General features: G+C 33.5%; 1 protein-coding gene across 1 annotated transcript in view; it reads right to left on the reverse strand.

Moving 5' to 3' along the window:
* Positions 1–442: 442 nt before the first annotated feature.
* Positions 443–12,598, reverse strand: part of LOC124374413 (lutropin-choriogonadotropic hormone receptor-like) — a 123,890-nt gene continuing 111,734 nt past the window's right edge. The window contains exons 16-19 of the mRNA XM_046832631.1: positions 11,433–11,661; positions 6,992–7,239; positions 4,673–4,854; positions 443–2,278 (exon numbers count right to left, since the gene is read on the reverse strand). Coding sequence (XP_046688587.1) covers positions 2,060–2,278; positions 4,673–4,854; positions 6,992–7,239; positions 11,433–11,661 — 878 coding nt within the window. The 3' untranslated portion in view covers positions 443–2,059. The remainder of the gene's footprint in view (positions 2,279–4,672; positions 4,855–6,991; positions 7,240–11,432; positions 11,662–12,598) is intronic.

Consider the following 12,598-nt stretch of genomic DNA (forward strand, 5'->3'; position numbering starts at 1 on the left):
TATATGACAAGGACTGCAAATATACGCTTTTTGACCGAAGTAATTTTCCAAGACCTGTTTGATCCTAGATTTATGTTTTCTTGATCGGGATGGCAAGGCAGATTCAGCTGTGATGTTATGTATATAATTAATTAGAACCAGAAATGCTCTTACACGTGCCAAACGTGATGTAATAAATAAATTAAACTCTGATAATATTTACTATGAACTTAAATAATATCTACCTGATTTACGTCTACTTTCGTTTTAAAATTTTTATAGGACTCCCATCATATTACATCATAATTGCTTTTACTAAGTAATAGTAAGGACTTCGGTTCTAAAGATTGCGTGCGAAGCCGCGGGTAAGAGCTAGTATTCAATAAAATTGTTATCTTCGTTTTGCCGGTCAAATATATATTAAATGTGTATTTTTGTAAAAAGGATCAATAACAAATATTCATTTTCATATAAAAATAACATGTATTTGCGCTTATGTACAAAACATAAAAATCAACAAGTATTTCTTGCAAAGGTGATTTACAAACAAGTAGTGACCATGATTATTATAGTACAACCACGTAGTTTGGTATAGTGTGACATTTATAGGAAGGGGAAGACAGTGGATAAGCTACAGATAAGTACTTCATTTACAGTCAGTACGTTTACATTACATACATAAACTTTTTTCAAACTCAATTCAAGGTTAAAGTACTTTTATCCACATATTTATTTTTTTATAGAACGATACAAAGATTTTACGCATATTCGTGAGTTTGATATACGTAATTAGAAACGTGGAGTGGAAATTCTTGACAATATATCTAGACAGTCTGGATCAAATTTCACAATCCTGGTGTATGTGGTGTTGGTGTTTACCACAGATCTGCACTTATAGAGAACGTGTTCAATGTTCTTCCTAGAGGGTATACTCGTAGATAGAACACAGGCTGGCATCGTACCTGGCGATCTTAGTCTTGGTATACGATCCTGATGAGATGTCAAATTGTACAATGCAAAATAGTATTAGCTACTATGTTTTGAACTGAACTTGTTAAGCATGTTTTCAGTGCTCTCTGTGCTTCCTCAAGAGTATAGGAAAAGAAAATCATGGCACATGTGAGCTCGGGCAACAAAATACATTATAGTGTTGGTAATTGCAGATATTAACTACTATTAGTAATTGCTCATTGTACCCCTGGGGAGTGTAGACAGAACACAGTCCATGTTCATGTGTAAAGATCTTAGCAAAATCATCCTATTCTGATGTGTGCTCAAATTACACTATGTATAATGGTGTTAGCTACTACAGACATGAACTATACTTGGTAAACTCGTGCTCACTCTACCCTGCAGAGTATGGACAGAACTCATACCGCAACGTGTAAAGAACATGGTCAAATTAAGCAATCCGACATGAGGTCAAATTTCACTATACGTGATACATGATGGTGTTGACTGCTACAGGACGGTATGAACAACACTCCCTAAGCTCGTCGTCACTATATGCTGGATATTATGGACAGAACACAGCCTTCAAGTGATGAAAGCCTAATTAAAATACAGATTCTGATTTGAAATTAATCACAAAATACATGATGGTGCTCGCTAATACAGGTATGGACTATACTTGATGAATTCGTTCTCACAATACCCCTAGGGAGCAAGGATAGAACTCAACAATCGCGTGTACAGTACTAGTCAAGTTATGCAAATCTTTTGTGAGGTCAAACTACACAATACATGATGGTGTCGGTTACTACAGGTATGAACTACACTATTGTTGAGCACATGCTCACTGTGTTCCCTGGAGAGTATGGACAGAGGACACTCCGGCACCATGTCTATAGAGCCGGGTCGGGTCCGGCAGTCGTGGGGATCACTGTTGTCAATAGTGACCTACGGTGATGGTGATTGTTACTACAGGTATGAACTACACTTGTTGAGCACATGCTCACTGTGTTCCCTGGAGAGTATGGACAGAGGACACTCCGGCACCATGTCTAGAGAGCCGGGTCGGGTCCGGCAGTCGTGGGAGATCTCTGTTGTCAATAGTGACCTACGGTGATGGTGATTGTTACTACAGGTATGAACTACACTTGTTGAGCACATGCTCACTGTGTTCCCTGGAGAGTATGGACAGAGGACACTCCGGCACCATGTCTAGAGAGCCGGGTCGAGTCGGGCAGTCGAGAGAGGTCACCGTTGTCAGTAGTGACCCACGATGGTTTACACTTTCTGGCATTGTCTCCCGTCTCTGAGTCGCTTGGGCATTACCTCGATGAATGACTCCCGTTCCCTAGTAAACAGAACGCTTTTATTTCATATAGCATGTACAATTTCCGTGAATTCCTGAATTTATCGTAATGAATAACTATTCAATATTAATCTTATTGTTTTGTCAATGAAAACATGACAATAACACCATCATATTTTTCAGACTCTGGTTTTTACTACAGTCGAGGAAACCTTTTCTGTGTTTCATGTAGTAATAATTCTTTTATTATTGATGTCCTCCTATTCTGTATGATCCGAACAAATAAAACTTAACTATAAAATAGCTATAGATATTTTAATACAATTACAATACAAATATTTTATTGTAAATTTTGAACTATAAATATATTGATTTTCTTTTAATGATTAATGTATAGTGAACTATTCCTTAAGTTATTTCTTTGGATGTTCGTTAATAAAGGTTTTAACGTACTTCTTTTCTGTATAAATATCTTTTCCATTTTGTTAGCATGTATTAATTAGTAATATATTTTAATGGTATTCTGCAATAAGCATTATAATGCATTATAAATAAACTGGTGCCAAGATTTGAATTTACCAAAGACAAACGTAAACTAAACATCTTAATGAAGATTATATTCAACTATAGGTATAACAAAACTGTTAAATTTTTAAGTAATCTAAGACTATTACATAACATTAAAGACCACATTTTACACTTAGTAGGGCGTTTAACGTATATCCGTATTGCATTATATAAATAAAAAGCTTAATATAAATATATATCATACCAAAAGCTGTGTTGTGTTTTTCTTCAACAATGGAAAAATATCCATTTAGTGTACTCCATTTTTAGTATTATATTTAAAAATGTGCATCAATAAATGCCCAAAATGTCATTTGTATAACTTTCCCCTGATCTAGTATTATTTTCTCTATCTTAGTATTATGAATAAAATCTTGTTTATGACATTGTCAATGCAGTATGGTTTTTCAACCGTGCTCATAAAAATTAAGTTTATTATTAAGCAGGTTTTCATGTAATTAATGAAGAGTCAATTAATATCAAATTCTTTATTGCAAAATGACAAAAGTCTGAAGCTGGATATGCTGTTTCTAGAATGTGTCTACAAACTTTTTCTGACATCATTCTATTTATAAATAAAATATTAGGACCCGGGAGTCATCAAAGTCATTCCGTTCTCTTTACTGTAATGTGGAGGCGATGGCTTCTCTCCAATCTGAAAAGTGACGAATTTGAGTATTATCTATATCTACAATTCTGTATGTATATGAGTAAAACTTTACTCTTCTATATTCTAAAACCTGTTCAAATTTTGTTAAATCTCAAGAATTTGTAACATCTCAAAATCTTCGTAATGTTAAAAAATTATTACATCATACTATTATTAATTCAAATAAATAATAGTAAAGAGGTTCAGGTCTCTTAGTTTAAAATATATTTTGAAAATAATGAAAGCATATTTTTAAAGAGAAGCTTTAGTGAATCATGTAAGAGTGAATAAGCATTTTAAATGTTTGCATTTTCCGACTAAAGCAATATTAAATATTAAATATTATTCTTTACTAAACTCACATATATATAAAAAACCAGATTTCGCGCAATCCGTAACAGGTGAATGAAGTCGCGTCCCACAAAAGCAACAAGAATTAAAGAACGCTTGTTGGATACAAGAAAAATAATACTAACAGTTATATCGTAAGTAACATATATTACTAGTAATTCAGTAGTCCGATAATAAGCAAATAATTACCACTTAAAAACATTTTAAAATTATTTCATTACATTTAGTATGAATTTGGTTATTTATTTGTACAAAAATTGTTTTAAAATATTAAATAAATTTGTGTTCTCCGAGTTTGTAGGTATAAATGCTCGATTTTCTTAAGCTAATTCTTAATTATCTTGTAACAGGTGAAAATGCATATGTTCAAAAATAAAAAGAAACTTTTATATGATAAAGTTTTAAGTTTGAAATCTAAAGAACGGTTGATATTCTTACATATTCTTCTATCGATACTTAAGAAATCAAAGTAAAGCTGCGGGCCAACAATGATGGGAAAGACGTGCGCAGGTATAACTCTAGAGGTGCTTGGAATATCATAAAAACCTAGGGAAGTGTCATAAAAACCTTAGCTTATTTTACTACTATATAAATTGCAGATCGTAGAAATTCTTATAAAGGAAGAAATATTTATGAAATTCAAAAAATATTCTTGCTAACTATTACGGCCAACTATTTAGTTTACAAGCTTAAAAAGAATGTCTATGATTACAAGATCCTTATGAAGTTACAGAACACAATACCAATAGAAAATTTGTTAATGAATACATTGAATATTAAATAATAGGAATACGGAGAAAATAAGAATATTAAAATCTTGACTGAAATTATAAAATAATAAGTATTCCAATGTTTAGTACTAGGCTTACCTTATACCTGGCAGCGGTACGGGAGCAGAGACCATGCCTGCTGAGCAGCACGAACAGGTCCCGGCGATACTGCTGGGTAAGAAGGGCGTACAAGTAGGGATTGGCGCAGGAGTTCAGAGGGTAGAAGAACACGAGCAAGATCTTCGTCTTGGACACATCAATAAGAGGATACCCGGCAAGAGCTGCAGCAGAGAACACAGGTTCAATTATTCCAACCAGAACTTTATGAGAGGGTAAAATATAAGGGCCGATACAAGACACTCATCATCAGGTATCAAAAAGGTATGGATTAAGTATGTAGAAAATTTTAAAAATGAAACTCACTGAAATCATGAATAACAACTGAAAACGTTGCTCGTTTTAAAACTCAAGTATAGACCTCCTCAGGTGCAATCATTTCACTGCACAAAACAATCGCACTGAATTCCACATCCGTAAAATAACAAGTCCGTAATCCACAAGTGACAGTAAGCCTTAAAGTTTATTACACATGATGAGTATTATACATTCTAAACAAGTGTACCATTTTTGTGACACAACGATGGAAGATGTCTGAAATCCATCGTCAACAACAAACTTTAAACATAGAAGTTATACATTGCTCTTGGATCAGTCAATGGACGGATCCAAAAATAACTGGAACATAACTATGAATAGTCACGATCAATGTGACTACAGCTACAGATTGCACAAAATTTTTGTATTAGAAAATTCCAATAAAATCCTTCATTTTGTAAAACTTTATTAATTTGATGCCAGGAATGAGTTCAGTTAATTTTTTGTATAGTTTAAATATATATATATATATATATATATATATATATATATATATATATATATATATATCTGAAAAAATAAATTTTCACAAATAACAACTAAGTATTTAATTAGATCAAATTACTTTAGTGGAACGTTCACTGAAGATAAATAAACGAGAAAACTTAGAAGCGTGAACGAATGTAGATGGATATGGTTGGTTGGTTTTGAGATTCAGAGAAAGCTATTAGCGTAATATAGGATAATGATCTTCAGTCATCATAGTGAATCTATGAATTCAGAAACTACGAATATGAACAAATTGATACTCAACTATTCCTATACAATTTGAGTATTTGAAATGCTAATGATTTCAGGTTTGAATTTTTTAGTTACATTTTAACGTGAGATATTTTATTCTTTGAATTGTATTCTATTTCTTATCAGTATCTAATCGAATTTTATCCTGGGCAAACTCTTGATGCAATAAAAAAATGCCATATATCTCTCTTTGTCATCTAGAACATGTTGGGGCAAAAAATAGAGATCTACGAGTGTTGTATGAAGCCATAGGTATTTGTCCTTCTTAGTCGTTTTATAGAATTTAATGCCCTCCCTCAACGCTACTATCCTCCAGACATTCCGCTCACGCGCCATCTCTAACAACGTCATTTGAGTTCTAAAAATATTAAGAGCCCATGGTTGGTTTCTATGTCAACTAGTATATGGGGGAGGGATGTAGAAGACTGATTGAAGCACATTCAGAATGTTTTAAGTTGGCTGTGGGTCCACAATTCTTATACCAATATTTTATAAGTTAAAGCAATTTCAATACACAGGAGTACAAAAGCTGTGCAGGGAAAACATAAGCGATGCTGAGATATTTGTAAGCGTAAGTGTATTTTTTATAATTTAGTGGAGTTGAGTAAGCGGTATTCGTGGCATCTTAATGGAAATCTCGTGAACGGTCTCTTTACTTATTTAAACTGTAAACAGTTGTTATTATAGAATTAATATACCAGAATTCGTACATTTTCTGCTGTTCCTCAGTTAAATACAACTGTAAAGTTGTTAGATAAATTAGGAATAACTTCTCCGATTACGTCAATGTATCTAGTTACGAGTCGAAATAATTCCATTACATAGAGCTCAAGTTCAAATTTTATCAATACACTGGATTTATGTACTTTTATAATTCCTGCACTGTTTACTGTTCCTCAGATACAACTGTAAAGTTGTTGCCTAATTTAGGAACAACGTTCCTCGATCACGCCAATGTATCTCAGTTATGAGGCGAAATATTTGCCATTATAAATAGAGAAACAAAATTCTAGATTTATCAAGACACTGGGTTTAGACAATTTGTTGGCTTGTCTGTAATAATGATCTAAGCCGGCTGTTACGTATAAATCAAATCAGAAATTTGTACCAGAACAAATGCAGCTGAACTAAATAGATTCGCCTTTCAAATGAAATCACAATTCACTAAATAATATTTTAAGTAACTTACAATTTTCAAAATGATTTACATTCAACTAATTATAACATTTGTTCGCTACTAACCAGTAATGCCGAAGAAAGCGATGGGTGCCCAGCAGGCGAAGTCGGTGAAGACTAGAAGCGCCATCCGCTTGGCAACCGTGAGGTCAGAGCGGGTGAGGGAGGCTGCGGCATCCTGGCCGCCTCGGATGGAACAGTACATGCGGCCGTAGCAGGCGCAGATCACAGAGAAGGCGAGGCTGTTGAACAGCACCAGAGTCAGCAGGTAGGAGAGGTCCAGGGCCTTCAGATTCTCCAGAGGCAAACATATACTGGAACATGTACGCACGCACGATTAATGGTTTTGCACAACAGAACATACTTTCTTATATTACATAAAGTGAAAAATGTACGTATGTGTGATGATATTACAAACTGTTTTTTTATGTTGCATATTCCAGTAATACATCCTAAAATTACACAACTATTGTTACTTTTAAGTGAACTTGTGAAAACCTATTAAAAGGTTTAGTCTATAAATGTATTTTTATTTTTAATACTTTAAGTTTTATTTATTTGAATTTGCCCTATTACAATAAGTCAATTATTATTAGTTTAAACTTCATTTCATTAAAAAAGAAAATGAACTCTCTTTATAGATTTAAAAACCAATTGTACATTACCTTCCCAGTGTGGGCGTTACTTCTACATGGATATTCGTAATTATTGCTAAAAACGCATTCTCTGTCAATTAGTCAACAGTCGTTTATTGATGACTATACAAAATTGTGAGTTTTTCTAAACTGGATTGTAATTTTTCTTTTTAGGTGCCCTATTCAGTTAGTTCGAACGCAGTCAGTCTTATGTCCTGCAGCTAACTAATCGAGGCTGCCACTTCGTTTTCTTTCAATCTTTCTCTGAAATAGTAGATGTATGAAACCTTCCTATGTACAGTATAAAAATAAAAATATTAGAGAAACATAAGATTTTATATTACAAATGCCTTTACATATAAGAGAAGGTGAGATTTAGAATAATGTGCTATATTAAGCCTAGATACCTGTTATAATATACACACTGTTTATGATAAGCAACAGTATTGCTTATAAGAAAACTGTTTGGAATTATTTATGCTTTATAAGCATAATAAATAAATTAACGGGAAAAAGTTAAAGCCATGATTAACAGTGAAGGTTGGGCTCAGTAAGGAATAGCGAACAGGTTAAGATATTGGGCACAAAACAAAGAGAAATAACTGAGTCTTGGCGTCACATCGGGATCGTGCTTATCGCCAATAAATTGTAGCATATGAAACTTGTTCCCTTTCTCGGTCACCCATCCCCAGTACTGCTCTAGAGTATAAGATTTGATGAACAACAAATTACATTATCATTTCAGTTCCTAGGCGTTCAATAAAACTTTGAAAACTACTACGACAACAGATTTTTAAATCTGCAATACCAATAAATAAATATAAATATAATGTTAAATTTATTACTAGTGAAAAGTTTTAAACGTTGCATTTATTGAAATAGAGGTTTACTTAAGAAACGAATGTATCTTATGATTTGTGAAACACATAATTTTTAATTTAAAATGATAAGATAGTTTTTTCTGTAAAAATTTATATTGAAGAAATGTTGGAGTAACTAAAATGTTCACCACTGAGTCAGTGTTTTAAATAAGATAACTCTAGTAATGTGTCAACTGTTATCTAAAATTGAATAATATTTTTTCTTTCATTATAATTCCCTAAGATATTATCTGGTACTATTGCGAATACTAATATATCGTTGTTTTGTAGCAAATTTTAAGAAAAATTTTATACTAAATATAGGTAGTAATGCGAATGTGACAATAAATTCATGTTTTATTTTAATGCTATTTTAAAATTCAAGTATGGCAAAATATACACAAAATGTTGCAAGCGCAATACATTCAAATGTTTAAACTGATAACGGGTAAATCTGTATTTCATAATTTGGAAACCTATTTCACCTATTGAACTAATCCTATCACTATTATTACTCAAACCACTGTGGATAATAATTTACTGTATTTCATACTGAAGCACATTAAATAATGCAAACAATGAAAATAGTAGTCCGATTATTGAAATGCAACGATTTAATTTATGTTATAGATTATTTCATATTAAAACAATAATTCAAACAAATAGTCTTATTTAAATATGTAGTAGTTTATAAAGAACGTGATAAAAATAGTTTCAACACAATAATAACCAAATGTTGCTAACATAACTCCAAATAATTTTTTTGTTATTTTACAAATTGTATGTCTATTAGACTTCTTTGTACGTTATAAAAAACGGAAGTATGAAAACGTTAAGTGAATTTTATAAATTACCTCGTAACAATGCCTCTGGGATTGTTCTTTATCCTTTTTTTTCTCAGTCACTTTCCTTACTTCAAGAAAGTACCCAATACCTGTTTAAGGTCTCAAATAAACCCAGATAACTTTTTCTGCTTTATTTTTTTCAGCATCCTCCAACTCCATATGCTCACACAGTGATCCAACTAGAGTGATCAGAGACTGGTGAGTTTGTCAGCTTATCTTCTACCTCATTTCTTCTGCAGAATGTCTTTTGCGTCTTTGTGTATAAATTCCATAAAGACACTTCGAGATTTCAAATCTGACCATATTTGCAGTGTTGACCAAAATTGCATATGGGTTTAGTTTACCACCATACAACACTCCAATGGCGCAGTGTAGCGGGTACGGCGGTTATCGCAAGATAACCAGATCAGGCAACGTCGAGCGTGGCCGCTGCTTGGATAGGTGACCGCTGAGCGATCCTGCCCTTGCAAGCAGTCCGCCTACCCGGCCATTGGTGGTGGTTCGGAAGTCATCTTTAAGCCGTTGGTCCCCAGGTTAAGTGTTAGATAGGGCTTCTTAGCCTTAACTTTGCCTGGTAAAATAAAACATTCTTTACTTTTACTTTACTTTTTTTTACACTGGGAAACTGGATCAAGTATAACGTAATTCCTTGTGTGACCGCTTTTACCGCTCTTGCCGTCTCGAATCAGCCCGTTTTTTCCTGCTATGGTGAGTTATCAGACTCGGACACGATGGACAGTTAGATTAGATGGTAAATCTAATTCCTCTTGAAAACAAATGATGACAGCGGCCACGCAACCATACGGCCTGATGCTTTGTCAGGCAAGAACTTGCATCTGTGAAGCACAATTTCCCTGCTGACATATTGTACCCTTAGGACTATACCGCGATGAATCTCTGCCCATATCTCGTATCCGCATTCAGGAAAACGATTCCGTGACTGGCATGAACAAGTGCCTCTGTCTTGTCTCGTATCCAACGTTGTTGTTGCTTATAGAATAATAGAATGAAATACCTGTAATGTAAGGAAAACAAAGTTTGTTTGGCTTTTTCTCTTTTCCAGTTCATAATTGTTTACTCGATTCAACACCATTACTGATCATTATGCTATTTCAAATCCAGCATGTTAACTATAGAATTATATCACATTTGTTTTATTAATATAATTCGCGTAAACAATTAACATACAAACAATACAATAAGTAGGGACTGGTGAGTGAGCAGTGCCCTGTGCAGAGTTACGGAACTTACTCCTCGAAGATACAGTCTACCAGGCTTGACAGTGAAATGGAACTGCTAAGCCAGGATTTCAGTGTACCAGTCGGGATCACTTGTACAGCGCATAGTTCTCGGCGAGCTTAAGCTTCATGTCTCTCCTGCTTAGGGGTATCATGACAAGGGTTCCTCGAAAAATCTATATGTACTTTAGAACATGATCATAGGGGCTGTGGGGACTCAGCCAACTCTCCACCTCTCCCACATGTGATGGGACTTAGCTGAACTAAAATCCCACTGTAATGTGTGTATTAGCCCCCTCCTACTACTTCTCTCTCCTGGTTCGTGTGTATAATTTCCTGTGTTTTTTCCATATTATGACTGGTTTTATAATCTAACAATGTAATATATTCTAGACCAATTAGTTTAATGCTCCTATTAAAACATTGTTCGCTTACATCGTATAATTCTGCTCATAATTAACTAAGTTAAGGTAATTGGTAAGTTAATATGTATTTCTCATTTGTCGGTTTTACTTATTAAGACAATATGAACATACACAATGACTTTGCAGTGTAAAGGAATAATTTTGGTAACTTTTGCAATATATTTACTACTCCGTACACCATTTATGCCAGTATATTATGACAAACTTCTTTCATAGCATAATATGTAAGATTGATAGTATGTCTAATATACAATAATACACCTTCTAACACTTTTGATAGATTTTATTATTTGTACAATGTACTTTTCGAGTTCAATGAATTCGTCATCAGGTACATTAGTAATTCATTTCATAGTAACTCTATTGTATACGAAGCTCTTTGGGGAAATCTTATAACATATCCAACATTTTAACAGGTAACGTATTTAAGTTTTCTACGTTTTCAATAAATGCAATGAAACTTTAATATTTAACATATTATGATGTGTGTGTCTGAAGCCCGACCTGGTCTTGGTGTAGCTGCTGACTCCAAGTAGGGGTAGAGCGGCCATGACGGTAGAGTATACCCAGCCGCCCACCATGATCCTGACTGCGCTGCTCAACCTCAGACGGCGGTTCAAGTGTATGGCGTATGTGATGGTGTACCAGCGCTCCACCGTGATCACTGACAAGGTGAAAATTGATAGCTCGCAGGCAAATACCGTCAGGAAACCTGCCATCCTACAACCGTTACCTGTCAACAATTAAATGATATATTTAATTCAGTTCAGTTCAAACATTGATTTGTTTCAAAATAAAGAAAACTTAAATGTCACAGTACATTAATTTATACAAAAACATATTAGTAAAACAAACATTTCATAGAATATTTGGGAAAAATGTATAGTAAATGAGCGTGAGTACGATCGTAGAAAAAGGATAGAAAAGCATCCGCCTGAATTACGGATATATATATATATATATATATATATATATATATATGACATATATATATATATATATATATATGTCATATAATGTCATATATATATATATATATATATATATATATATATATATATATATATATATATATCGGTATGTAATATTTCTTTCTTACTCTGATGCACACTATACCGTAACATATTTAAAATAACAGATACGCATTAACACGCAAGCAAATACACTTTACAACAAACACTTTATATAACTACTCTATTAATAATGTAAATAAGACTGAATAATAAATTACATTTTGTCTTATTATATATCAGTAATTGTTTATTATTTAAAATTAAGTACAGTAGCAACTGGCAAGGTGAAGATTGACAGACTAACTGCACTGCAAGAAACCTCTATTCAACATATTTCACATGAAAAGCAGAAGGTGAAAGTTATAAGACAGCAGCCACTAACAGGGTGGAAACTGGCAGCTCATAGGTACCTAACATTGGGATAACCTGCCAACCGTAGCCAATATGAGGATGAAGATTAATAGTTTTTATGTGAAGGTGTGGTAAAATATACTAACTGTGCAACTATTGGTCCAAGATAGAGAAAGGACAGCCATGATATTTCGAACTTGCTATAGAATTAAGAAAGATTCAGTGACTATAGGATTATATTCAATTACAGGATAATTTATTTTACTGAAAAAATATTCACACATTTTTTTATTCCAGTTGTAATGT

The sequence above is a fragment of the Homalodisca vitripennis genome, chromosome 1, assembly GCF_021130785.1.
Source record: "Homalodisca vitripennis isolate AUS2020 chromosome 1, UT_GWSS_2.1, whole genome shotgun sequence".
NCBI lineage: Eukaryota > Metazoa > Arthropoda > Insecta > Hemiptera > Cicadellidae > Homalodisca > Homalodisca vitripennis.